Genomic DNA, 27,282 nt, shown 5'->3' on the forward strand with positions numbered 1-27,282 from the left:
AGGCAATCTCGCAAATGAGAAACCCTGAAACAACTTGAATAACCGGTTTTGGCAGAAGGCAAAAATTAAAAAGTAGCTGGTCCTTTTGTTTATAAAGTTGCGTAAGTCAAAAAAACATTAAAAATCTCAGTTTTTGTTTTTTTCTCTGGCAGGGAAACCTTATTTGAGTTTCAGATTAGTTCATTAAGATAAAACCCTAAATCCAGTTATTTTTAATCTTCAGCATTTGTACAATTATAGAAATGTACAACTAGCAGGAATGCGCACACTGTTGGCAATAGATAATTGCAAAGACAATTAGTTGGCAATCTCTCAAGTCAAAAGGGAACTGCAGTCATTAAATCAGGATCAATGACTCATTTCCTTACCTTCTCTGTCAAAGAAAAGATACTTCATGAAAGTACTTTGCACATGATAACAAAGATGAATTGTTAATCATGATTTACTCTGCTTAATGAATTTGATTGATCTGAAACTGAAAGGAGAAATTAACTTCCAGGATTATGATTTTGAAGCACATTTCTTAGCTCTCCCTATGGAGCATAATCTGCAGCAATTGGCCTGGAAGTATTCCCGCCTTTATTTTATTTTTAGGGCTAATGATTGAAGGGTGTTCAGCATCTTTGCAACACAATCTGATTTCTTACAACCACCACTCCAATTTTAGATTTATAGTGCATGCAACATCAAATTATTTGAGTTTCAATGACTGGCTCTGTTCTGTGAATCCTCTTCTGGGTTAAAAAAATATTTGACAATGATAGAACCAGGCTCAAAATTCTTAACAATTTATCAAAATTTTTCTGAAACTTGCTGTACACATGCATTGCCAATTAATCACTGTGAAACTAGTTCCATTAAAATATACAATGATAAAAGCAAATTCAAGCCACAAACATAAAGCTTATTACAATTACACAATCTCTCTTCATCTTCCTCCATGAATCATCGGAATAATTCTAATTCTGAGATTGGTCTGGCAGAGACCACATCTGCACCAACCCTTGTTGGTATTGATATATATGATTTAACTTGTAACATGTAATAGAAAAAAAAATAAAAAAGCATTCAGGGCCATCTCTAGAACTAGAAGGTCCTGTGGTGACATAACTGTCATTGCATAGAGACTTTACAATATATTTAAGAACTGTAATTAGTAAATAGAACTGATATATCCAATATTAGTTAGTTTTCAGGAATGATTAAAACTGTCTCCCGCTGAAGGTTTGGCCAAAAGACCAGTTTGGAGGAGCCACATTGTTTGAGATGACACAGCGACCATCACTTGTTGTCACCTTGAAAGAGAAGGCTTGGCCATTGAGGTATGCATTGCTCTGCCAGTTTTGGCCCCAATTGCGAGACATTGGTTGCCATCCAGTTCTTGACCCTTTGATGGCAGCTGCCACAACATCACCAGCACCACCAACATTTGTTATAAGCACAAGGTTGAAGTATGAGTGGCCGTTTATGGTGAACCTGATCCCACCACTCTTCCTGCAGGCAACTCTGGAATTCAAAATATTGGTTAATGTTTGATAAAATTTATAGGCCAGATGGGTACTGGTTAGAATGTTTTGGTTACCTTCTGTATTGAACTGGGACTATTCCAGCTTTGTAGTGAGCTATGTGCTGGAAAATGGGCTGCGAAAGATCGAAATGGCACAAAGGAGGATTACACCAACCTCCAGCATTGCTTGGAAGGGCACTGTTTGGAGGACAAAAGTTTGTTGCAGTGACTACAATCGAACCTGACAGGCACCACCTGTTGTCATTTACACATTTGATCTCAAAACAAGCTCCACAGGTTAGTCCATTGTTGAAAAGAGTAGTGCTTAATGCTGCTGTGTTGGTGCCATAACCTTGGCTGTAAAGATTTCCATACCCACAAGCTCCTCCTGGAACATTTAAAAAAAACGTTTAAACTACTGAATAGACTAAATTTCAAAGAAAGCAATTTGTGCTGGGTCTGTTTCTCACCCATTGTGCCAGAAGCATCCCCTCCACCATAAAAAGTAGCATGAGCATTAGACCATCCACTAGCATAGCCATGAATTGAGCTTGACATGGACAGAATGGTGACCACAAAGATTCCAAATAAATCCATTTCCTGCAGAAGTATAAAGAAAGTCAGAATCAACGACAAAAGTTAAGTATTTTCAGATGGATTGACATAGAAAAGTTCATATAAAAAGCTGCAGATACAGAAGAAAAATGATGGGTTTTTGTGCTTACAATGACCAAAGTTTAAGAAAGATGCTAACTTGGAATAAAGGAGAACACGAACGAGAAAGAGAAGGTAGGAAAGATGTTGAGGCATGCAACTTTATTTATAGATGCATGTGTGGGAAGGAAGGTGGAGGGATATGACTGAGGAAGTGATGAGTGCTGATGTAGCCAAAGTTAGAGAGGAAATATATAAAAATAAATAAATAATAAATATAAAAGATTCAGAGAATTTGCAAATAGATGATTTGTTGACAGTAAAAGTGACGTGTAAAAAAAGTATGCAAATAGAGAAAACCCGCCAATTTTTATTTGAATCTTTAATCTTATATCAATGAGAAGACATGTTTTCATGACCTTTGCTTATAAGCTTGGAAAAAGTTCAAAAAAAGAAAAAAATGTCATCTCTTATAAGATAAAAGTAGGTTAAAGAACAACTTACTCCAGATAATATTACTTTAATGACAACAAAACCTTTATTTCAACTGTAATGAATGAAAACACACAGCAGAAATATGAAACAGATAAAGATAAATATGTGTCTGCACTTCACTATTGTCTGCATATAAAATTCTGATGTAGTGTTGACATATAATATATCTGTAAAGCATGTGAATCAAATGTTCTTTTGTCTAAATATTGGCAATGCAATTCACCAATGTGAAAGGGGATGTCACTTTCTACCATTTTGAAGAAATGTAGCTGCAGGGTTCCATAGTGAACAATGCACTCAATTTCTTGTAGGGATGACAATTTGGGCCCGACTTTAGGGGCCCCGACCCTTCCCGACCCAAACGGGGAAGGGGACGGAGACGGGGATAAAAAAAACTCTCACAATCGAGGACGGGCCAGGGATGGGGATACATGTATCCCCTCCCCGCCCCTATCCCCGTCTCTTTATATGAATATATTTATTTAAAATACTAATATATTTTTATAGTTTTAAATTATTTATGTTTTTCAAATTTATTTAGGTTTTTGTTGTACATATTAAAGGAGTTAATATATTATATTTATGATATTTGAAATAGTAGATTAATTTTAATTTTACTTAATTTTGTTATTTAATATATTTGTATTGTATTTACAAGATAAAAATAATATATTTTTTTTGCGGGTACGGGGAGGGGATTTTTCTTTACGGGGAGGGGACAGAAAATCATTTTCATCCCCGTAACAGGGATAGGGATTGATATCCCCTACGGGAATGGCGACGGGTACGGGGACGGCGACGGGGATTGAGATCCCCTCCCCGCCCTTCCCCATTGCCATCCCTAATTTCTTGTGCTGCAAGGATAACTATTATGAGAACTTTTTAATCCCATTTCAGGATCTGAAATTTGTGTCTATGCACATGGGATAAGGGAAACAGCTCACTTGTTAATCATTTGAAAGCAATTTCTTATACCAGAAACCATTTAGCTTCTCAAAAACTAGAACCAGAAACCATGACATTTTATGGAAGCTATTCACTCCCTATAGGCCTAACAAAAGTGTTTTGCTTGTGGCTAACTGACCATTTGTTGGAACCACAAGTGCAAGGTATGGCCCGGGTATGGAATTTGAATCCCACATTGAAAAATATGGGTTTCTAGTGTGAGATTATATGACTTTAGACTCTCTAATCTCACTAATTCGTTTTTAAGATGTAACTCCTCCAAGTTCATATCATTTGGCATCCCATGCGGTTTGTAGTTTATATCACTATTTCAGCAAGAATGAAAACCACCACTCTTTCTTCACTTTCTCATTATTTACTTTTCAGCATTCTTTTACTTCCATCATAGGCCAGACCCATCTCAAGTTAAACAACTTGATTTTTTGTTTCAGGTTGCCACTTCACTTTTAGAATATACTACTTCAGTACCTTTACAGCTTAACAGAACTACAATAATGAATAAATGTGATTGACATCAATATTCCAACTAAGACAGTGCTAACATAGACACCTGTGGTTTTCATCAAATTTTCTTTGATTATTTTCCTTAGTTCAAGCATGAAAATTTAGATGAATTATTAAACTAGTCAATCAACCAACTCACCCCTAAAGCAAACTTCATCTAATTAGTCTAACATAATTCATGTTTCTGTTCATCTATTGGGCAGACTGCTCATTCTCTATGAAGATTCAATTAAAATAAGTCATTAATTGTGACAAATGGAAGATTATTTTTAACACAAGAAGTTAAAAAATTTTTACAGTAATGGTATTAGGTGAAGGTAAGAAACACATTCGATAGAACTAACTACCAGATCGTGGAGATTTATCTTGATCATAAAGAAGAAATGAGCACTGTTTTAAGTCTTAAAGAACAATAACAACAAAGCTATATGATTGAATTAGTGAAGGGTGACATAGCAATTGCACATGGGATCACATGTGCATGTGAAGCTATGGAAAGAGTTGAAAAGTAAATCCTATGGGCCTAATTGGGATGCCCTTTTGCGTCCCACATTTTGTCTGAAACACAGGTTTCTCATTATTCACAAAATATCGAGAATTTTTCAAGAATACCAGTCTAAATCATGAACTGAAAGAGAAATTTAGATGCAGTCACCACCAGTCTAAATCATGGAAAATACACTGGGATTTTTATGTTCACGAGTCGCTGTCTTACCCACTTAGAGTTGGAGCCAGCATGCATGATTCAACACTTTGAACTGGGCAGCATGTGTATGAATAATGCAAAATGGGACACTGCCCCCCATTGAATGGATGTGCACTATATATAAAAACTACTTTTTTTCATTTTTTTTTAGTGTAGGCAGCTGGGAATGGATTGGGGAATAGCAGATTTACTGCATTTTTCATTTAATTTCACATTTTATTCAGTTGAAATATTGACTACTTTATATACATATTAAATCTTGGTTTTATTTTTAAATTTTATAACTTAAAACACTTCTTCGTAACTTAAAAAACTCAGAAATTATTTAATCAGTTTTATCTTAATATTCCCAAAAAACAATATAAGAGGTATACACAAACTCAACATCTTTTATGATTTACAGATGTGAAATTCACCTAATAATGTCACACCATGAAACATTGGCAATTTAGAAATTAAGTCGTGTGACTAGAATTTGCCGTTAATTTTGAACAAATAAGGTATTACAGGCATGCATAGTTGTTTGCCTTACTTTTGACTGGCCAAACGGAACAATTTTTCACATCCATGAAACAAGGTCCCTGGCAGCCCTCTGAATGGCAGCTCATCCCCAACAAACTTATTACAATGTTACATTGAGAATTCATACAAATAGTTCATTTTACATTAGCTGAGAAATATCCTGAAATGGAGAATTCCTATTAACTGACATGGTTAACAAGCAAGTAATTTGAAATGTAAGGGGCCTCATCACTTGCTTTCTGCAGGGAAAAGAGTGAAATAAAAACATTGTAACAAGAAAGAGCCTGGATATAACATGAAGAAAATCTGCATATGGAAATCCCTCAAACATCTTAACATTCAAAGCTATTAGCAAGTGATCAATTGTATATATATGACTATCCCTTCTTGTGAAAATCAAAACTTGTGGAACACCTTGGTACTGAATATATCTCTGCTTGCTTTCCCCTTGAATGTCAAATGCCTTTTTAGACGATTCTTAAAGGAAGAACCAGTGTCGTTCCGATGTGGCACTCTCAATCTGTTGTTGATATGATCCAAGCTTTCAGTGTTTCTATGATCCTGCAGATCCTCGGATATTACAATCCCTCTGCTTCGCTGCACAGATCTTAGAGCCATGTGCAACGGTTCAGAAACTGATGAGGAGTCTTCCACTGGCCCAATGGTCTTCAGGCACAAGGGGCAAGGAGGCTCATGAATCTGGGTCTTCGGGGTCAGTTGCTCCAAGCATTCAGCATGGAAGACGTGGCAGCAAGGTAGTACCCCAGCAGTAGGCATATCGCCATCTCTCATGATTCGATGTGAACTCCAAGGAGACTTCTGGCACAACAGTTTTCCACAAACTCCACACTTTTGATTAACAACATGGCCTATAGGTGACCTCAAATTTTCTCCCTCAATGTGCTCTGATATGTCAAGCCTTTCTCCATCAAACCCAAAATCATAACTGCTGGCATTGCTCCACCTAATGCCCTCCCTTCTAGAGCTAGCACCTGGGTCTGGTGATGCCTCCCATCTTCGGAGTTCAGTTAGTGTTTTGTGGAACTTCTGTACAATACTTGAACTGTTCTCAAGCCAGTGAGAAGGTGAGATATTATCATCAACCGGTGTCAACCTGCCAACACTACTGGTGTCAGCATCACCAAAGTTTTCACAGTCTGACACAGGATTGTGAAAAACTAGTGGATAAACTGCTTTAGACATGTAAGACCGTCGACTTGGAAAGTTGCGATTAGGGAAAGAAAAGGACCGCTTGCCAGTTGATTCAAACTGGCTGGACTCAGAAAGTGAAGATGGGGACCCAAAACTGGGAGATGCTGCAGTTGCTCTAACAGCATATCGCCTCTACAACAGAAGAACCCAAAAATGGGGAAATGTTTAATAATGTATGTCTAGTTGAACAGAGCCATCAAATTCATAAAATTGAAACAACAGTCACCTCCATTGAGTGAGGAAACCAAGAAGACTGGGACCTTGATCCTGATAGTAAAAAGAAAAAGACCAATAAAGCAAACATTAATATTCATATGGAAGAACATGACAAGAAGTATTAAACTGTAAAAAGCCAGAGAAAAATGATTAGTACACAATTTTAGGACAAATTAAACAACTTAAAACAGCTGATTTCAACAAATCCAAACAGAGCAAAGTACAACCCTCCCTGAAGAAGCACGCACACACAAGCACACACTGCAGCCCAAGGGAAGAGAGGTGTATTTATTATTATTCCCCCAAAATGCACCCTTGAAATGTACTATCGCTCCTTATTCCATCTAAGGTCAATAACATGCTGTTGCAAATGTCACTAAGTTAAAAAATCTACATTCATATTCATGGTCTGTACTCTCAGATGTCATTGTCATATAGAGTCGTACATCCTTGTAAGACCTGAAGCCCTTTTTATAAGCCTTCTCGTCCTAAAATTTAGTAAAATTGTCTCAATTTCCCTTATTCTTGTTTGGTTTGAGAAGAAACTGCTTTCTAATGTTCAGCTTAAATCAACTACTAGATGAGGCTGCAATTGACTCTCTCAGAAATGTACTTCCAGATAGATTTTTCATGTCAATGGAAAAAAAGAATGACACAAGAAAAGTACATCTGTTAACCTAAATCTTAAATGACAGAAGTCAGATTCCGTGATACTTCCAAAGAGTCAAGTAAATAATAAAGAGTACCTACAACGAAGAAACACAGACCAGAGAAATCATACATAGCTTACACAGAGGTCAAACTTATGGGAATTTTCTCCTTGAAAAGACAGATCATCAAGCATAATACAGTGGCTTTAGACACCAATATCTTGATCCTATTACAAAGTTTCACAACCATCTTGGCTTCCATTTCATTACCACCCAAAAGCAATCACAGAAAAACAAAGATGAACCAAAAAACTCCCTGCAACTGAGGAGTGACGCACTTGATGCTCAACTGAATTCCCACGATAGTTAAGACATAGATATCAATTTGAGGGATGCAGGGATGACCTCTCTTCCCTAGATTCTTAGCCACCAATACCCCTGGCCACCCCACCAAAGCCAGCTGAGTAAGCCAGATCTTCCAAACAGAAGTCTTAAAATTTTGTAGCCAGACTTCACTTTGAATTTAGCAATTCCTAGATGCCTCCAACTCTTTTAATAATGAAAAATAATAATTTGCAATGATGGCAAAGACACCAGGAGATCTACCCAAATAAGTAATAAAAAATCCCGTCAAAAGCTCCACAATTACAGAGATCTCGGAAAGCAAATCTGAACAGCTTCTACCCATGCCGAAAGAACTAACAAAACCAAATAAGGCTATCCTCATCAGCATCACAAGATTGAACAGCCACTTACAAATAATTTTTGTATAATTCGAGTTCTAAGATCCACAGCCAAGTGGATGGATAAAAATAGTTCAAATCAATAAGAGTTAGGTAAATGAGTAATACCTTGAGAAAGATTATTATTGACAGATAATCAGACATTAGGAAGAAAAATAGAAAAAGCACATCTTCCTTGGATTAAACTATGAAATTATCAAAATGATTTACTCCTAGTTTTAGCCCGAAGAAATTATTTATTTCACAATACAGAACAGTGACAGTTTCTATTATTTGTATATGGCCAACTTTGATGTCCTGCCTAAGTTAAATTGATACAAGGAATCATTGCACAAATAACCTTAGCAGTCTTTTATTTCAGCAAAATGTTAAACATCAGAATAACAAATGAAGAATCAACCAGACACTACCTCCCACAGTAGATGCAGCCAGCTCCCCCAAATCAATTTTTTTTGATGGTGACATCCAACAAGGTGCCTGGATATTATCAGGTGGACTACCTGAATAAGACAATACTCCATCGGATATAGAATGATGGTGATTGGTGGTGAACCGTTCACTGCTCACCCTGCTTCTGCTTCCTCTACTAGTGGAGGATAATGATGAACCATGTAAAGGAGCTCCATGAGACCCACGTTGTAAGCCATCTGATTGCAATCTGCAGTCCCATATCCTAAATGGTGGGGGTGAAAAGCTAGAGTTTGTCTGCCAATGTGGTTCACCAGTACCCATGGAATTATCCCGACCAATAGAGCGTGATTGTGCTCCATGTGGCCCAGAGGCCACGCAACAAAGTTGACCCGTGTTAGCTATTTTTTATAAGCAATGCAAAGATGTCTTGAACTCTATGTAGAATCCAATGGCATTAGTAGTGCTAAAAGCTAGCAAATGATATAAACAATTAAGAAATAACATTCAAGCCGACAAATTCTTCCTGGAGTAGATTTTTTGTTATAAGCATATTAACCTTCCATCTTGAAGGAAAAAAAAACACTTCTACAAGTATCACTTGCCAGCTAAGAATGGTTTAATTGTGAGAAGCTGCTCTTTTCCACCAACTTTTATCCCTGCATCAAATTATCAGAAAAATTGCCTTCAAATTGGGGCAGATGAGACCCAAATGATCAAGTATTAAATATCTTTCAATATAAAATATTTGGAGAATGTAATACCCCAGACTATTGACTTGACCATAACATCATAAGGGATATAATCAAAGAAAATATTTTAAAAAATGAAGAATGCAGAGTTAGATACCAGATAAACGATAAATATCAAGAAGCAAGTAAAAAACTTTCACAAGAAACTGGTGTGCTCCATATCATAACATAAAATAAAGCCAAAATTTAATTTAGGAAAATTCATGATTTAAGTTTTGGATTACCTGCATTCATCCTCAAAACACAAAATTGTCTTAGATATTACAAAATTCTAAGTTTCCACAAAAACTTATCCTCATTTAGATTGCATAACAAATTCCAGATGTTTCTTTAGACAAATTTTCACTAGGTTTAAAGCGCTATAAGCTGTTTACAGTTGTTTTGAATTATTCCAATATTCAGGAAAAATATCTGCAAACTCGACTAGTATTAGACATACTCAACAGCAAAAGGCACATATGCAGCTAAATTTACATAATGAGCAAAATTTCAAAAAACTTTTAAGAAGGTTTCTGAAAAAGCAGAGAAATTCTTACACAAGTTTCATGATTCTGTAGGCCAAAAGCTTTAATTTACAACAGCAATCGGTTGAAAGCAGAATTATATAATGATTAGTTAAAATAATCTGCACTGAACCCTGCAACAGCAAAAACTAATACAATAAATACCAGGGGCACAGAGTCATCAAATTTCCTGAATTCATCATTTCACCTAAAAAACAAACCCCAGTATTCAAAAAACGAAAACAACAAAATAGACACTAACTCAATTCTAACAAAGCAATAATTTTTAGATAAATCAAATTGTTAAGAAAATACAAAAAAAAAAAAACACCCTTTCACCGCATATTGCAGAGCAAAAAACTTTAAATGTAAAGAATAGAAAAAAAAAAAAAAACACAACCCAGAAAGCCTTTCATAAACAGAATTGAAATTATATCAGTAAAATATATATATATATATATATATATATATATATATATATATATATATATATATATATATATATATATATATTACAAGAGAAAGAGAAAGAGTACCTCGAAATGGAAAAAGAAAAGAAGAAGATGAGCTGGGTGAAAGAAAGAAACAAAGAAGCGAATGAGAAAACCGAAACCCTAGGGGAGAATGGAGTGGAGGACGCCGGGGAAGTGAAATAGAAACATAAAACAATGGGCTTGCTTATTCTCTTTCCCTTCTCTTTAGTGGAGAAAACGAGACAAAACAAAAGCGAGAAAGAAAGAAAGAAAATGGAAAAGACAACTGACAGTGATGGGCATTCATATCAATGCATAATGAACATAAAATTTCAAATTTATTCTACTTTACAGTATTATTCTTTTTCTTTTTCTTTTTACTACCACTGCTACGTTGTATGAATTTTGATGAATGAAGAGATTTTCAGCATCGAATCAAATAATTGCACCTTTCCCATTAATGACCTCTAAACTGTTTCTTCCAACAAGGCTTCCTTGCCTTCGCCCTTAACTTAAACAAAAAACTAACTAGTTAGTTACTCACAGTTAGATTCAGACGCAGTATTTTATATTAGGGTAAACTAAAAGCTATTAATAGATACTAATAACATTTTTCTATTCAAAATCAAAATGTTTAAAAAATAATTATATAAAAGTAAATTAATAGTTTTATTATTTATTTATTTTAAAAAAATAATATTTTTATTAAATTTAAACATGTTAATTTAACATTTAAAAAGATTAAAACTCATAAATTAACCGTAAAAATCTTTCAAACTCCTATATATTTTGAAATTATTATTATACCAGTAGCTACATTCATAATTTGGTATCAATAAAAGTGATGTGTGTATATTTTAAATATATAAATAAATATATATTTGATATATATTATTATATAAATAATAATTTTAAATTAAAAATAAAATAATATTCAATTATATGATAATATACATAAGTGTGCTTTCATTTTTCTGGCGTGATTGACCCGCCTGAGTTGTATTACATTACATAAAAAATGAAATTAAATAGAAGGAATTAATTGAGAATCAAACAGTTGTGTTTTCGTTATGCTATTATTAGTACAAAGATACCAACACCAATATTACTCTGTTTAGGTGGACTTCAATTAAATTGATGAACATTAATAAATTTGGCATTTAAAAAAGATCCTGTTGAAGTTGATCATATCATTAGGCAATTATTGTGGAAATTTTGTTCTTCTGATATGGGTTTGAAGTATAAGATTTTGTTTTTTTTTTTGTCCAGTTACAAGTACATATTTTTAACGCATGGTAGGTGCATAAATGATATATTATTTTTATGATTAAATATTATTTTATTTTTAATTTAAAATCATTCAATTATATAATAATATATTATTTGTATATCTATTTGTAAACTTAAAAATGTATACACATTATTTAATTATTCTTTTTCAACGTAAAATATAACAATTAAGATCTAGTAGAACAATATCTGAAAAAACCAATTTTTTTGTAATATATTATTCATCATGGATACTAAATAAAGTGGTCAAAGGACTTATTCCTAACGAAGGTTTGGTGAATTTTTAAACTTCTACTTATTAAATTTCAAAAATCCAAAAACTTATCTATAAGTTGTTAAAATTAACTAAATTTGTTAATTCTAAAGTTAAAATTATCATTTAATTAGTGATATTAAAAAAAATAAAACCTTATTGTTATTTGATATTGCGATGATATTTTTTTATGTTGCAACATCGACTTTCTGTCAATGTTGTGCCACAACATTCAAATGCGAGTGAATTGGTGCCCCTATAAATGCTATTGGGGTAGCATTATCAAGACATTGTTAAACACTTAGATAGCGCTGATTAAATTAGCTATTTGCATTGCCACTTTCGAGGACATGACATGTTTCTCTTTAGTCACAAGGATAGGTTGGTTTTCCAGAAGTGATGGAGGTAGTTAGCCTTGTAACACCTATAAGTAAGATTTAGGGCTAAATTAGTCATTTATTGATTAAGGTATGCTTATGAATTAGAAAGTTGATTAAGTATAGAAAAATATATAAAATTTGACCAGATAAAAGATGAACAGTTGTTCAGAAAGGGCATACACCCGTTCATCCAATCCATGTCAGTAAAATGGATAGTATGCTACACTAAAAAATTTGAAGTAACACACAATCAAGTGTGCCTAAGGTGCATGCTTGTGCACTTGGTAAAAATCCTTTCATACGTACAATACAACAACATAAAAATCCCTTCATATCTTATTTTTAGTATTGAGAGAGAGCTTTGTGTGTGTTGGTTCCATAAACGAATAGTGACTAACTCCAACAACAATAAGAAAGGGGAAAAGAACATACTTTCTACACCAAACTCATCTTGTTGGAGGACCAAGTAAATTGAGTATTTAGTTATGGTTTTTGTATATTTTGTTTGCATAAAATAATTTGATTTGAGTATTTGATTGGATGTTGTTTACAACCTACAGGTTTCGCTCTTTAGCCAACAAGCCTAGAGGTCACTTTTAAAACAAGAGATTACAACTCTAAAATTTCTACTCTTTAGCCAGCAAGCCTAATGAGAAGTTAAAGTCCATGTTTCTATTGCCCATACACCATCATCAACAACATTAGTAAGTTTCCTACAATCTCGACTTGCCCAATTCGATGAAAATTCACATAGTGTTACACACTTTTCAATCTAAAAATCATATAGGTCTTATTACAATAAGCCAACCTTTAAGATCTTATCTCTCGATTCTCAAATAACTTAGAAGTTAACATTCCAACCAAAAGTTATGAAGGTTAGTAACCTCTCTTTATATGACTACATTAAAGTTCTTGAAAAATAAATGGATCTTGCTTATTATAAGAGTACTTGGGGAGTTCCTCAATGATCAAAGATTATTTTCCTATTTTCAGCTTGTGGACAATATATTGTTTAATTGGGGTAATGCTAGACCCCCATGGTAAGTGAGGCATACCAAAGGAATAAGGTTAGCATCGCAGTTGCATTAATATCCATGCAGTTGACATGAATATTTTGGATAATTCTCCTAAGAGAGAAGTAGCCCGCTGATAACACCATATTAGTACCTTACTTTATGCTTTACTTGCTGCGATTTTTGTTGTGTATGGTAAATCTGGTTGTTTGGACATTTAGTTTTGAAGTTAATTGCATGACTTTGAGCATAGAAGGATACAGAGGGTAAAAAGTAAATTAATTCATGAAACAAATTCATCAATTTCTAGGCTCTAGCGGCATCGACGAGAAAAGTAAACATCATTAAAGTTGTTTGTCATTATTGTAAAAATTTTCATTTGTTAAGTAGCATAATAACTATCTTTTTATATGACTTTTGTGCATCGGTTTAATAAAATTATTTACTGTGAGGTAGAATTTTCTAATTCCACTTTACTTCTACGATATGGTTTTCTTTAGGAAAGGAAACAAATGTGGTTCAGCCCACCGTGCCATGATCCACTGAAAGATGACCATTCCGGCTTATTACAACACTAAGGCTTAAGGCATAACTCATAACTTTTGGATTGTGCTTTTATAGACTGTTTTTTTAGATTGGCTCACGTGTTTTGTGAATGGCCTTGACACAGCCTAGCTATGCTTTCATTTGTTCTGTTATTGGCACTGAAACTGGCTCAATGTTAGCCCTGGCACAGACAATCCTTAGAGACTTATACCAGAAAGTCATCGGTCAGTTGTAATTATTGTGCAACAAGTCTAAATTCTTGACCAGTGTTGATAAGTTAGGCAAACTCTGAGAAAGACATGTGACGAGCCCGATCTTCTTGTCAATTGCTTTCTTAGATTAATGTCCCGTATTATTACTGGGACACCAAAATAGTAGGGTCAAAATTTTCCGTCTATACATATGATTTGACTACGTTTTCCCAACATATATGGAAAAAAAAAAAAAGAAGAAAAAATTCTGTAAAAATCTTGGTTACCGTGTCAAATCATGTAGAGGAAGAGGCTGCTTTCAAAATTCAAACAGATGTATGAAGCAGCTCTTTAGTGGGCAGCCCCGAGACACATGGGATAAGAAGAGAGGAGCTTCAATATTTAAAATCTTGATCAAATGTCAATTTCAATTGATGAGAAAGGAAGGCCATGGACAAACTGATGAAACATGGAAAGAAAAGGCCATAAGGACTATTTCCCACCCATGGTATGCCTTTTCGGTAAATTCCCACCTATTAATTTTAAAAAACCTATTTACCTATGAGCTGATATAAAAAATGTCAAATTAATAGATTCAAGGATAAAATCGTTATTTTATCTATAATATTAAAAATAAACTTAAATTTAATTTTTTTTATGCCCAAACTCTAACAACTAACAATTTTCTCTCAATCCAAGTTTTCAAAAACAACATTTCTCCCCTAAGGTTTCCAAATTTTTGGATTAAATTTTTCGACAATGATCGACGATCTCTAGGCGATGTCTCTTTCTCCCCGACGTCTCCTCTTTCCGACCGTGTGGTGTCTTCCCCTCCTAGGCATCGTTGTCAACGAACACGTCGTCTTCGTTGAATCGTCTTCGTCTTGATGAAGATACATCGTCTTCGTCGACAACGATACCTAGGATCATCGGAAGTGTACGACCAGAAGGAGGGGTTATCGGAGAGAGAGAGTAGGTGCTTGAAGATCGTCAATCATCGTCAAAAAAATTGAATCTGAAGTTTGGAAACCCTAGGGGGGAAAATATAGTTTTTGAAAACTTGGGTTGGGGGGAAAGTGTTAGTTTTTAGGGTTTGGAGGGAAAAATAATATGATCAACGGACTTAGTTAAGTTTAACGATCTATGGGTGGGTAAATAGGATTTTCAAATTTAACGGGAGAAACTTTGAGAATTCAGCATAGCTTGGGTGGGAAATAGTCCTTTGGCCGAAAGAAAAAGAGAAAGAGTTTTCACTTTTTAATGCCTAAAATTTTGGTATACAAATGCTAGAAGAAAGGCCACGTTCATTCATCCTAGAACATCCAACATCTTATCCAATCTTTCCCTTTTTTTTTTTAAATCTTATTTGAATGGAATCGGTTCTTCAACATGAAAATATTTAATAATTAATTTTATAATTATTATATCAGATATGTTAATAATTTAATTTAATAATGTTTGAATTGTTATTCTCATATTTAAAATTTTTTTCATTATTCGAACTATCCCTTAAAGGCGCCCTATCTGGTCTTTGCTTTTATCCTTTAACAAGTGCTTTTAATAAGAGCTTTTCTCTTCGGTCAATTTAGCTTCCAGCATATACTAATGCACCTGCTTTGGTTGACCAGTCTATCAGAAAGGGGCACCAACAATTTGTTCTATTTCTGCAACTTTTGTAATGCTAATGGCCGAATTTTATGGTCCCCTTTGTGGCCCCGGACTATGTCATTAACCAACAGTTGAATTGGTTACTGGCTGTTGGCCACAAGGAAAGCTCGAAACTTTTCTTGAAACTTTTATGATCTTTCCAGAGTTCATAACTTAAGGAAAGAGAAAGAGATTATTTCTAAGGAAGATGACATTTCCTGTTCCCTTCCCGGTTGTGACATCGGTTTCGTAGTTTAAATATTGTATAATTTTACATTTTTCCTTAAAGGGTCATTTTCAATCCTGAGGTTACTCATATATCCCTGATAGTGCAACATTAATATCAATATTGTGTATTTTCAAAAACAACAGATTATTCTGATAACTGACCCCTGTTTGAATCATGAAAAGAAATCTCATAGCTGTGGTGTTTCACCAGAATGCAAGGAAAATAAAAGCAGAATCATACTTCTACCACTTACTGCATACTTATACAGGTACTCAAGCTATATATATAGCTTTTAAGAGATTCTACAGGATCTTTTAATCACTCAAATAGGAAACTAAAAAATATTTACAACCACTAGGGCTAGCCTCAAACAAGAGCAAACCAACAATCAGAAAGAGATTTGCTCTTCAAACACTCCTGAAGCAGGCAAGGATCCACAAAAATAAATCCAAGAGCCCACAATTCCTTTGGGACACATACAGTATGGATTTAACCTCTACTTGTTTTTGCACTTCTGGCATGAGATAAATCACATGAAAGAAATAGCACAAAATGGAACTTTACAAGGGTAATGGAAGAAGTTGGGGTTTGCGAAGACTAACCACATCATCTCCCAGAAACAACTAGGGGTTTCTCTTTACTGTCTTGAGTAGATTTTAAGTTTGTTGAAGGAAGAGGCAAGGGCAGATCTGAGAATGTATGAGGTGTAACTAGTACCGGTAATTCTTCTTCAGCAGGGACAGGGGTTGGTTGTGGTTTTGGTGTGAAGTTGAAGGAGAGATCTTTATTAGCAGCCAATGCAATGAGTTCTTTCTCCTCCAGCCCTTTTGTTGGTTCAAGGCTGCAACGATCTGTAGCATGCTTGGCCAAGGCATCTTTAAATTTCTTGATCTGAGGATACCATAAAGCAAGTAAAACCATCAGTATGGTCGAATACACAAAAGATAAATGAATAATATCAGGCAAACATAAAATGAGCAGAACTGAACCATCTTGTTATGGCAATAACTGGTTTTCTAGAGTAAAATTTTAGTTCCACAACAAAAACGGATCAGCCTAATAAGAATTATATGATTCTCCCAAAATCAGCATTGCCAAGATTAAAGATTAAGAAAATGATATCTTGCATAACCAAAAACACCAAAACTCAACTTCTCAAAAGGTTTTCTGAATACTAAAGCTCTCAAATAATCCTTGTGTTCATATTATATTTCAAACTGAGAATAAATTTGACAAATGGAAACAAATTGGTATATTATTAGTGAGTTAACCAGGTTATCACTAACAATAATAATATTCATTCGATTCATTCACAATTCACTAATGGCCTTCACATGTTACTTCAAAGACAAAAACATTTCTTAGGGAGAGATAACAACAGATCAAGCATGAACTAACCGTGGCATTAGTGCAGCTAAAGCTGCAGAGTCGACCGTGAGCTCCTCTATAAAACCGGAAAAATGGAAGCACATGAACATTAAGACTATAACACATGGATTTGTGCTCCTCATAATTCACCTGAAGAAACTGCACATCTGGATGCATCTCTGCCAATTGACATATCTGCCACAAGACAAACCCATTCAAAATTACAGTTGATACTTTATACAAACATAAACATAAACATAAAAGTATAGACAAAAATCTTTCATACACACAAATGCATATAGTTAAAGATGTTACCTTTGGATGGAGAGCTTTGCAGCCACCACAACCAGGAGAGAAGAAATCAACAACAACAAGTTTGTCCCCTGCATTCAGAAGGGAGTCTACAAGATCTTGTGCAGAGGTCACCTCTTTCATGTTTGGTTGCAGCCCCTTTTCCCACCACTTTTGGGATTTTCCTATAAGGCCGATCTGCTGAACAATCAAAGAAGAAAACTTTATTTAATCCATGGTAATTACTGTAAATACTCATAAAAAATCTATACTATTGAGAGAAACTAAATATAGGATAAAACATTTCCAGGAACTTTACAAGGTGATAATAAAGGAAAAAAGAGCTCAAAATTCAATCTATAAATTACTCTGTATGCTGTCCCAGTTTTAGTTTAACTTTTCATAAATATCAACCTGGGAGTGAAAAATTAAAAACACCATCTAATTTTTCACTTAAAATAAACCTAAAACAGCTCAAAGTTTAATCTTGAAGACACAAACAATTGAGAACAAATTTTTCTTAATTGAAATATAGAAATTTGTTACCTACCTGTGCTTTAATGGAGCCTTTTGGTGAATTTCCTCTTCCCGGCAAGCCCTTATATTCTCTCAAAACAACTCTCTTTCCATTAAAATCACTGCTCAAAGACGACGAGAGTCTAAAAGCTTGTGATCTCGATTTCACCGAAAACCCCCTCATAAAACAAGACCTAGTAAAACTTTTTGGGAACAAAGAGAGGCCATTACTGTGTTGATTTGGATAACTGTACGAAAGCAGATTTGCTTTGGCCAACACATCGACCATCTTTTCTCCAAAAATAGAAAAAAAATCAAACTTCCACAAAACAAAGAAAGCAGTTTAACTGGTACCTGATGGAAACAGAAACAGATTTTGTGGAAAAAGATGATTCTTATTTTTGAAAAAATACGTTTTTGAAAGGAAACCCAGAAACAAAATGGAAATATGTGAAGGTAAAAGGATTGGATTTTGGTTGCATAAACAACAAAAGCACAGCTTTTCCTGATTTATAAGAAACAGTTTCAAAGAAATCCCAGAAACAAAAGCAAGACAACGAAGAGGATTTGCTACAAAGACGAAAATTTTTATCTTTGACAGCCAAAAAGTACTCTGAAAACAAAGAAAACAGTTTCGAAGACGAAAGTGGCACCAGACTGTTGTTTAAAGATTGAATTTCTATTGCTTTCTAATTAAGTAAAGTGCGTGGCTGTTGAAAAGCAAAATCAGTTGGCATGTTGTAATTAAATAAAAGTTGGTTTAATTCTGACCGTCAATTGTCGTTATCAAAATAGATCCGACGGTAAGTAAATTATTGTAACGTTTTGGATAAGGTTCCGTTGATGTTTTTATCAAAGCGGATATGAAGCTAAGTGGATTTGGATGATGTCTAGGAAATTTTGAGGTGAGGTATAAATGGATAAGGTTTATTAATTTAATCATTATTTACGACTATTTTTCCGTGAATTTTGTGGTGAGTGGTTGTGCACGTGAATGGTGTACTGCAGGACTCGTGGATAAGAAGTAAATAAATTCGGATATGATTTGGATCAGAGTACCGCCATACGAATAATTTTTATATGTAATTTTATGTTTTTATATTGTAAAATAATTAATAATTAAAAATAAAAATAATATTTAATTATATAAAAATATATCATTATTTATATATAAAAATTATATATATAATTTTATTATTTAGATAAAGGGGAGGGAGAGCTTTTTATAGGGTTAGTATTGAGTCTTTAGTAGAGTTTGATGTGAGCTGTTTCGATTTGAATTAGAAGTTGGTTTAATTCAATTTAATTCGATTTGAATTTATTTATTTTAAATTTAGGTTAAAAAATTCAACTCATTTTTAAACCCAAGTTAAACTCGAATTAAAAAGGTACTTAATTCGACTTAATTTGAATTCATTATTCAAATTAATAGTTTATATTCATGGCTCAATATAATTCGAATTTATAGTTCAAACTGATGGTTTGAATTAGTGTCTTTGTTTAATTCAAATGGATGGTTTTACTTATTATTTAGATAAAATGAGATCATTTTATTAATAAGCGACGAATTCAAATTATAAATTTGAGTTGAATTAAACCACAAGTTCGAATCATCAATTTAAGCCATAAATTCAAACCGAATACAAATCAAACTAAGCTAAATCATCTTTTATTCGAACTAAACTCAACAATCCTTAATTTTGATTAAACGAACTCGAATCAAATTTGAGTAAAACTATTTTCAGTTTGAACCAAAACCATCTCTAGTCTTCAGTTTCATTTCTAGCCAAACTATTTTTAATTTGAACCAAAACCCTCTCTAGTCTTCAGTTTCATTCCTATCCAACACACACACTTTGGGTATATATTTGTATAACTATACAAAAATATATACACACTTATATATATTATCACATGATTGAATAATTTTAAATAATTAAAAATAAAATAATACTAAATCATATAATAACATATATAAATATATATATAATTATATATATATAAATAAATATATATAATATTCCTTTTTGTATCATCATTCTTAGAGGGCGTTTGATTTGGGTAATGTTTTATTATCAAAATAGAAAAATTACCTTGAAGATAGAATACTTAAAAGATTACTGGGTATAAATGATTACTATGTTGATAAAATTTGATAAGTATAAATAATTATTATGTTTAGGCAAAGGTAATAAAAAATTACTAACACATTATTTTACTTAAATACCCTTAAATATAATTATTTTTAAATATTTTTTATATTATTTATCATATTAATTAAAAATAAATTTTTTTAACCACAAAAAATTAATAAATACTAATATAATTATAATAAAATCAAGATTTCATTGATAATATTTAAATACCTAAGGTAAATACGGTAATTAGAATACCACTTATATTACATATCACGTCAGTATTTGTAATAGAAGATTACTGTAATTTTTCATTACTGACAAACCAAATAAGAAAATAAAAAATAGATTATTTAGCTAATATTTAAAAATCATAACCAAACAGCCCTTAGGTAAAACAAAATTGCCTTGCTGTCATAATAGATCATAAATATTTCTAGAAATAGAATAAATTGTTTGGGAATGTAATCCTTCAACCCCCGCAGTGTATTCAAAAAGAATTACACCATTCCTTTTTTTTTTTTTTTTTTTACGCTATCCTTCAATTACACAGGAGAATCTTAGAAAAGAGTTCTGACGGAAGTGAAAAAATAAGTTAACTTCTTTTTTTAATTCTAGTTAAAAAAAAGAATAGAAAAAAAAGAGGTACAGGTCTAGTTATCAGAAGTTGGGTGATGCTTGCTTGTGTGCAAGAGTATTTGAATGTATCCAGAATCTGTCCTAATAATATGGTTCTGACGTTTGAGTTCTTTCTTTTTACACTACAAGACATGGGAGTTTCTTAGATGGAATTTAAAAAAAAAAAAAAAGTAACATAAGGGTTTCCCCAGACAACCTTGTGAATGATAAGGATCAGTACCGGTACCCGTTTCTTCTTCAATCTGCAGTGTTTTGAAAGTTGAAAAAGTTGCAGAAATACTGGTCACAACAACATCAACAGATGACAAGCTTGTACCGAGAGATCAGACCGAGCTTAAGGAGGGGCGTGTACCTTTCCATTTGTTGATTCATAAACATGCCTCTATCCACGGTTGTGTCAAAGCATGATCAGAGAGCAACAGCAACCTTAACACTTCTGCTGCCATCAGGAATGTCTTGTTAAGAGCTGCGAATGCCATAACAATATGCTTCTGCCTGAGTAGAAAGACTTGCCATCTTTCATATGATGCAATTACCTACATTGAGCAGAAAGAATTAATTTTTCAACTTCTATTTGCTCATCTATAAGGCTAATAGAACCAAGTTAATTATATTGACATAAATCACAACTTGTATCAATTCTCCAAGATCAACAGAAAATTTTTCATGTACTAATTAAGTCAATGAAGGAGGACCAGTCACAAAGAAACTTAAAAAACCAAAGCTCGATGGATTTGAAGTCCAGCTTTATTAGGAATATGAGAATGAATAGTTAATATAGGACCAACCATGACAGGGCAGCATAAAGAGCTTCCTCCTGTTCATGCGGAAATGTTCAATTAATTTGCTTTTGAAGAAGCAGGATTCCGCCCAAACTGGATGATTATTGGTTTGCCTTTGAAAACATATCCATTCACTAGATTCTGCAAGAGAACATTAGGATCATAGCTCAAAAGTTAGATTCTGTAACAAATCATTTATAGCATTTAAAGCATAAGTCATAGTTCATCAATCAGCACAAAAGTTCTATAATACACTATTTGAGCAAGACTTCATGCCATGTATGCCATATGGCCAAGCAAACATTTATAGGGATTAAAAAATTGGATATGAAATTGCATCATGTGAAAAACATACCAAAGCACGATGGGCAAGTTCAACTGATGGAAATGTCACAAAGGCTTGGCCCCTCATTCTTCCCTCCTGCAATTGATGTAATATTAGACACTTTAGTCTGCTCTTCTAACCTGTCCCTGGACCAATATAAAAACCGGCCTGGAGACTTTCTAGCTCAGCATGATCATAAGAGTTTTAAAAAAAAAAAAGAAAGATATGGTACAACAAAGTAACATGATCAGCAAATCAAATACACACCTACACCTGATAACAGTCCAGTCATATTGTTGCTCTACAAATAAACTTAAACCTTCGGATTACGTTCACAGTTCCCCCTCAATACAGCAACAAGAAATCACTATGGCAACCTAGATCCTTATGTAATTTCTAAATGAATATTTTTCAATGCAATTTCCATAAATGCATTTATACATGAAACTTATATATGTGTACATACACAATACAACTCACCTGCATTAGCTTTACACTAAGACCAGACTTAGCTGCATCAATGGTTCCAAATAGTGATCCTACAGCACATTGAAAGCAATATATTAATAAGCCCAAAAAACCTTTGCTATAACAATAAATATTAAAGTACAGAAGCATAGAGTTCAAGCACCAAAGGGATTTAACACTGAACATTTCAAGGGGATATGATCATAATGTAATTGTAAAAATTATATTTGTTACAAAGATCGCATCACTAAAAGAAGGCTACCATTAGGACAAAGTAAGCATCAAGATTTGTGCACTCACCAAATATGAAGTAAAAGTCATCGGGAACAACATCTTTTGCCAAGTTCTTTATGTATAACACAGATGCAGGATTCCCAGCAGTGTAGTTCTGCAAAGTTCAAATGGCTAATTATTCTATGGCCATAAATTATGCATGTTAACTGAATCTCAGATTTGTGAATTGCATCAGATGTACAATAATTGATCTTCAGATCTATTAACAAACAATGCAAATAGTGCTAGGGTCAAGGAAAAGTCCTGCCAGAGCACAGAAGAAAGACCATGAAAGCCTCTTTCATATTTATTTTTTTAAAAAAATATCACAGGTATGCATCACTCATGCTAATAATCTTTGAAGCATCAAATAACAGATCTAAACAAAACCCGAATGAGATTATATTGATTGATAAGTTAATTTGTTTGTAATCACTGCATATTCAACTGGTTTCACCACTAAAATTTACTTGTATAAAATTCTGATACCTTGAACATTGGAAGTGATAAAAGTTCCTCTGGAGGCAACTTCCCCCTCTCCAGCTCTTCTGGGGTCGCAAAAGGTCTATTGTCAGAATCCACTTCGATGTGCTCCTCCAATTCCTCCGTAATGCTATCATCTCTATGTTGACTCTGAATTACTTTGGGGGCAATTTTAATCTGTGAAAGAAAAAGAAAGAATGATAAAGTAGTCTGACAGAGGAAAATTCATCGCACAATAAATTATATAGGATAAGAACAAACCTGTAATACAGGGTTCTTCTTTTTTATCACTGGGATCTCTTTTGGGATTAAGGTAGCTGGTTTCACTCCAACAGCCTCATGAGCCACTTCCTTATCAATGGCAGGGCCAACAATAGATTCTCGCCTGGCACGTTTTCTTCCAGATTTTGCTGTTTTTACATCCCCCAATGAATCGCATTTTTCCTATGAAATTGTATTCATAAAACACTAAGTATCAATCAAATTTAGGAACTTGCGTGAAGATAGAATATTGGTGTAGGAGTGAAAGTGAATTAAAACCCTGATCTTAGGGAAAAGATATGACAAGCAGCATGCATGACAACTTGCAAACCCATCACTAGTACTTTTCAAATAACAGCAAACAAAATGTTGATCTGCTTCCTCACTAAAAATGTCCAAAATCAGAAGGAATGACATTTTATAAAATTGTGTGATATTTGGAACAAAAATTTCATCTTAGCAGCTAGAGGTTACCTCATCTGAGGACTCCATTTCTGACTCACTGCTTGACAGATCTGCTACAGGAGGAGGTGGTGGTGGTTGTGGTGCTGGTGGTGCAGGTACTGAAGGCGGAAGAGGTGGTGTGGGCAGAGCCATACGAAATGGAGCTGGAATGTTCATTTTGTTCATCAAGTGCAACACCTACAAAAGAAAAGCCAAATGGATGAGTATGAATTCCACATCAAAAAATAACCACACAACATTAAGAAAGAAAATTTGGGGGAGTAACCTGAGTATAGAAGCGAGGAACAGCAATAAGGGCATTTACAATATTGGTCAGGATATTTCCATCTGGGGGAGGATATGCATATCTGCAACACAATCAGGTTATATAACTAGAGGTACATAAATCAAAGCTACCCATGCCATGCCAAGATTAATCTAAGTGACAACTGTGTCCACCAAAATGAAAAACTCACTGATAACACGTAACTGGATAGCACATTTATGCAGGCAAATAATTTGAGATATCTGCAATCACATTTAAGAAAGAAGAATCTTCAAGGCCAGATTATTCTCACCCATTTACCCAGTCATAATTTGTAAAGCTTCAAAATTTTGATATATTTTATATTTTGGTTGAAACAGCCAAACCCTAGATTCCATCACCACAAAAGGATTACAAAAAAGAAGAAAAAAAAAAGCCAAAAAAAGCCTCTTTGAAGAAAATAAAGAATGTTTGGTAATATGTCTGGATAGAAAAGAAGGGAATAGAAACCAAAAGAGAAAAAGAACAATTATTGACAATAATGGTCATAACATTTCCATAAGGTGGAGGAGGACAAACATATGTGCGGCACATGCAGCTTATGTAAACAGACCAATGTATTGTCTATGCATTAACAAGTTTTCCGGTACATTTGTTATTTTGGATTCCCAAAATCACAGAGGTTCATGACCTAAATAAACTTCTTAAAGGAAAACTGTGAGTATGAATACAAATGTGGCTCTTTAACATTCAGCTTTATAATGTATAACTTGACAAGTTACACAGGAAAACAAAAGTTTTAGTGAGACTATAAAGGAAAACATACTCAAGGAAAGGAGGAAATGGATAGTCTACGCCAAGTCTTGGAGCAATTAGTTCACTAGCAGGTAGACCTCCTGATTTTAGACCTTTATTATGGTCAGTAGAATCCTCCATCAAAGATCTGGGTTTAGCTTCGGTATCTTTGAGCTTACTATCCTCATGGAGCTTAGTAGCTCTTTCAACTGTTAAGACTTTACCAAGAAACCTCAGCCTGACCAGTCAAAATAAGACAATAGTTCAATGCCTATTTTCTGTATGGGATCAACAAGAATGAAAAAGGAAATATGCAGAGACAGGGAGAGCTCTAAAATATCATAAAACGGAGCTTCCATTTTTATTAAGTTAAAATTTTTAAATTTTAAGAAAATAAAGAGAGAGAGAGAGGTGTTAGGATCCCAAGTGCAAGGTATAGAACTTGTTTCCCACATTGAAAAGTATGAGCTTCTGTTGTAGGGTTATATGACTTTGAACTCTCTAATGTCGATAACTAACTTCTAAGGTATGTTTCTCCCAACAACTAACTAATCTCATGTACAGTTTGTGGAGCTCTAAAACTGAGAACAAGAACTCCAGCAGTGCTTAAGAAAGCGGCTTACCCATTTAACTGGCGATGGGCTTGAGAAGCCAGTGCTTGACTTTTGAAGTCCACAAATGCACAGTTTCTCAATCTGCAAAATAAAGATAACAACATATTATATGCATCATTTGTCCTTAAAATAAATAGCAAAAACCAAAGGTATCTGTCACATTTATTACTTTATCATCCACAAGAACAAAAGGTAATGTGAGAAGAGCCTGATGACCTCCATGAAATAATACTAACATAAAGCTTATGCATATGAGGTTAAAGACACCAAGAGAAGAAGAACACTTAGAAGTACAATGAGACTGCTCTTGATAGCAAACATCATGATTAGAGTCCAGAGATTCATGCTATATAAACAAACACGATGACCAAAATAGAACATACATTTGCATAAACTGCTTTCACAAAAAGATAAATAGCAAATATTTGCAATGCAACTGAATAAAAAATTACACTATATTGCCTTTAAAAAAACTGTATAAATTATCTAATAATCTGAAAACCTCACTGTCCCATTACCATCAACAATTTAACCCACCACTATTGAGAAGGAACAACAATACCCATCTCAAAAGAGGAAAGAATACCTGTCTAGAAAAAGCTGGCCAGTGTTGGTACAGTTAACCCACTAGGTAAACTGAATTGCAAACTAAACCGCAATTATTTGGTCCCAGAAAATAATTTATACTAAATAATGCTACGGAGAAGTTTCAACACAACAGTTCCAATTATTACTCCCATTGAATCCTATAATTATGTGGAGTCAAAAAAATGACTCCAAAGAATTGAACGCTATAACTAAAACCATTAAGTAGCAAGCATTATAAATACTACCTACATAATGGCAAATAATATAACGCAACAAAGAGAATTCAAATTTCTATCAAAAATCTCCTTGAAAGTAATTCGATGAAGCAAGAGAATAATCAATAAGAGAAAAATGAGGACGATTACCTTCCAGTTGAACAAGGTCGAACAGAGGAAGCATCATAGTGAGAGAAGAGTCGAGTGAGAGTGTCGTGAGTAATCGCTTCAGGAAGGTGCTTAACTAAAAGGGTCACTGATTCTTCCGTTCCCAAAGGTCCCGGATTCATTTCTTGCGCGTTTTGAAACCCAAAAGGAACAGTAGCCATGGACACGTCCAGATGCAATATAACCTACAAATATGGCAAGAGGAGAACAAAACCACGTGTAAAAGAAAATCAAGCCAACATGAATGAAGAAGACGGGCCAACCCGGATAGGTGATGGATTGGGCACAAAACTTTATGAGTGTTCGATTAGGAGACTAAGCTCAGTAAAGGTGTTAATGGGCCAACACAAAGCCCAATTCAAATCATTAAAGAGGTATTTTTTAAATCCTAAAAATAAGAGATTTTTGAAGAAAAATGAATTTGTCCGACAAAATAATTCTTGATATTCATGATTATAATTGGCTGGCTGGATTGTCAGAACCAAGACAATAATTAATATTAGGCCAAACGACAATCCCACCCAAGATATGCTGATTTCCCAAAATTCCCCCGGTAAACTTTGAAAATCTCATTTACCTACTTATGACGGTTTAAATCTATTAATTTTAAGGGTAAAATTATTATTTTATACTTAATATTAAAAATAAACTTAAATATAATTTTATTTCTCCCCTAAAAGTTTAAAACTAACTTTTCTTCCCTAAACCAAGTTTAAAAAAATCACATTTTCCCCCTAGGATTTAGTTTCAAAATCTGATCACCTTCTCTAGCGCCATCATCGACTGTCTCTC

General features: G+C 34.0%; 4 protein-coding genes across 7 annotated transcripts; all 4 read right to left on the bottom strand.

Moving 5' to 3' along the window:
• Positions 1 to 826: 826 nt before the first annotated feature.
• On the bottom strand, positions 827 to 2,315 carry LOC123220725 (expansin-A15-like). Of its 2 annotated transcripts, none has more exons than XM_044643285.1 (4): positions 2,233 to 2,315; positions 1,978 to 2,107; positions 1,583 to 1,895; positions 827 to 1,506 (listed from the first exon to the last, which is right to left on the bottom strand). In XM_044643285.1, the coding sequence occupies exons 2-4, from the start codon at positions 2,102 to 2,104 to the stop codon at positions 1,203 to 1,205; spliced, it is 744 nt and encodes a 247-aa protein (XP_044499220.1). In that variant the 5' UTR covers positions 2,105 to 2,107; positions 2,233 to 2,315; the 3' UTR covers positions 827 to 1,202. The 2 variants fall into 2 exon arrangements, with proteins under 2 accessions (XP_044499220.1, XP_044499221.1); XM_044643286.1 differs by having other exon boundaries at positions 2,262 to 2,292.
• A 3,081-nt stretch (positions 2,316 to 5,396) lies between these two features.
• Positions 5,397 to 10,597, bottom strand: LOC123220724. Of its 2 annotated transcripts, XM_044643283.1 has the most exons (5): positions 10,375 to 10,597; positions 9,872 to 9,972; positions 8,586 to 9,242; positions 6,793 to 6,833; positions 5,397 to 6,698 (listed from the first exon to the last, which is right to left on the bottom strand). In XM_044643283.1, exons 3-5 carry the CDS (start codon positions 8,905 to 8,907, stop codon positions 5,751 to 5,753), a joined length of 1,311 nt encoding a protein of 436 aa, XP_044499218.1. In that variant the 5' UTR covers positions 8,908 to 9,242; positions 9,872 to 9,972; positions 10,375 to 10,597; the 3' UTR covers positions 5,397 to 5,750. The 2 variants fall into 2 exon arrangements, with proteins under 2 accessions (XP_044499218.1, XP_044499219.1); XM_044643284.1 differs by lacking the exons at positions 9,872 to 9,972; positions 10,375 to 10,597 and adding an exon at positions 8,039 to 8,130 and having other exon boundaries at positions 8,586 to 8,724.
• A 5,486-nt stretch (positions 10,598 to 16,083) lies between these two features.
• Positions 16,084 to 18,750, bottom strand: LOC123220921 (thioredoxin-like 1-1, chloroplastic). Of its 2 annotated transcripts, none has more exons than XM_044643528.1 (4): positions 18,070 to 18,750; positions 17,544 to 17,717; positions 17,259 to 17,423; positions 16,084 to 16,751 (listed from the first exon to the last, which is right to left on the bottom strand). In XM_044643528.1, exons 1-4 carry the CDS (start codon positions 18,322 to 18,324, stop codon positions 16,467 to 16,469), a joined length of 879 nt encoding a protein of 292 aa, XP_044499463.1. In that variant the 5' UTR covers positions 18,325 to 18,750; the 3' UTR covers positions 16,084 to 16,466. The 2 variants fall into 2 exon arrangements, with proteins under 2 accessions (XP_044499463.1, XP_044499462.1); XM_044643527.1 differs by having other exon boundaries at positions 17,544 to 17,720; positions 18,070 to 18,748.
• A 2,077-nt stretch (positions 18,751 to 20,827) lies between these two features.
• Positions 20,828 to 26,674, bottom strand: LOC123220923 (U11/U12 small nuclear ribonucleoprotein 65 kDa protein). Its single transcript, XM_044643529.1, has 12 exons — positions 26,473 to 26,674; positions 25,529 to 25,600; positions 24,937 to 25,143; positions 24,132 to 24,213; positions 23,876 to 24,043; positions 23,402 to 23,584; positions 23,147 to 23,317; positions 22,685 to 22,772; positions 22,397 to 22,455; positions 21,947 to 22,012; positions 21,598 to 21,732; positions 20,828 to 21,345 (listed from the first exon to the last, which is right to left on the bottom strand). Exons 1-11 carry the CDS (start codon positions 26,649 to 26,651, stop codon positions 21,649 to 21,651), a joined length of 1,359 nt encoding a protein of 452 aa, XP_044499464.1. The 5' UTR covers positions 26,652 to 26,674; the 3' UTR covers positions 20,828 to 21,345; positions 21,598 to 21,648.
• Positions 26,675 to 27,282: the final 608 nt, after the last annotated feature.

Source organism: Mangifera indica, chromosome 7, assembly GCF_011075055.1.
Source record: "Mangifera indica cultivar Alphonso chromosome 7, CATAS_Mindica_2.1, whole genome shotgun sequence".
NCBI classification, from domain to species: domain Eukaryota; kingdom Viridiplantae; phylum Streptophyta; class Magnoliopsida; order Sapindales; family Anacardiaceae; genus Mangifera; species Mangifera indica.

Bases quoted from the DNA above. Each gene is read 5' to 3' on its own strand.
- LOC123220725 (XM_044643285.1), bottom strand. From the start codon at position 2,104: ATGGATTTATTTGGAATCTTTGTGGTCACCATTCTGTCCATGTCAAGC. The intron at 1,896-1,977 runs GTGAGAAACAGA...TAAATGTTCCAG, and splicing joins GGATGCTTCTGGCACAATGG to GAGGAGCTTGTGGGTATGGA. The intron at 1,507-1,582 runs GTAACCAAAACA...TTTGAATTCCAG, and splicing joins GTCCCAGTTCAATACAGAAG to AGTTGCCTGCAGGAAGAGTG.
- LOC123220923 (XM_044643529.1), bottom strand. From the start codon at position 26,651: ATGGCTACTGTTCCTTTTGGGTTTCAAAACGCGCAAGAAATGAATCCG. The intron at 22,773-23,146 runs GTATCAGAATTT...TGAACTTTGCAG, and splicing joins TATCACTTCCAATGTTCAAG to AACTACACTGCTGGGAATCC. The intron at 21,733-21,946 runs GTATGTTTTTCA...GTTCTCTTGCAG, and splicing joins AACTTGCCCATCGTGCTTTG to AATCTAGTGAATGGATATGT.
- LOC123220921 (XM_044643527.1), bottom strand. From the start codon at position 18,324: ATGGTCGATGTGTTGGCCAAAGCAAATCTGCTTTCGTACAGTTATCCA. The intron at 17,721-18,069 runs GTAGGTAACAAA...TTGATTGTTCAG, and splicing joins AAGGCTCCATTAAAGCACAG to CAGATCGGCCTTATAGGAAA. The intron at 17,424-17,543 runs GTAACATCTTTA...GTCTTGTGGCAG, and splicing joins GCAAAGCTCTCCATCCAAAG to ATATGTCAATTGGCAGAGAT.
- LOC123220724 (XM_044643283.1), bottom strand. From the start codon at position 8,907: ATGGGTACTGGTGAACCACATTGGCAGACAAACTCTAGCTTTTCACCC. The intron at 6,834-8,585 runs GTAGTGTCTGGT...TTTTACTATCAG, and splicing joins GGCTGCATCTACTGTGGGAG to GATCAAGGTCCCAGTCTTCT. The intron at 6,699-6,792 runs GTGACTGTTGTT...CTTCTGTTGTAG, and splicing joins GGTTTCCTCACTCAATGGAG to AGGCGATATGCTGTTAGAGC.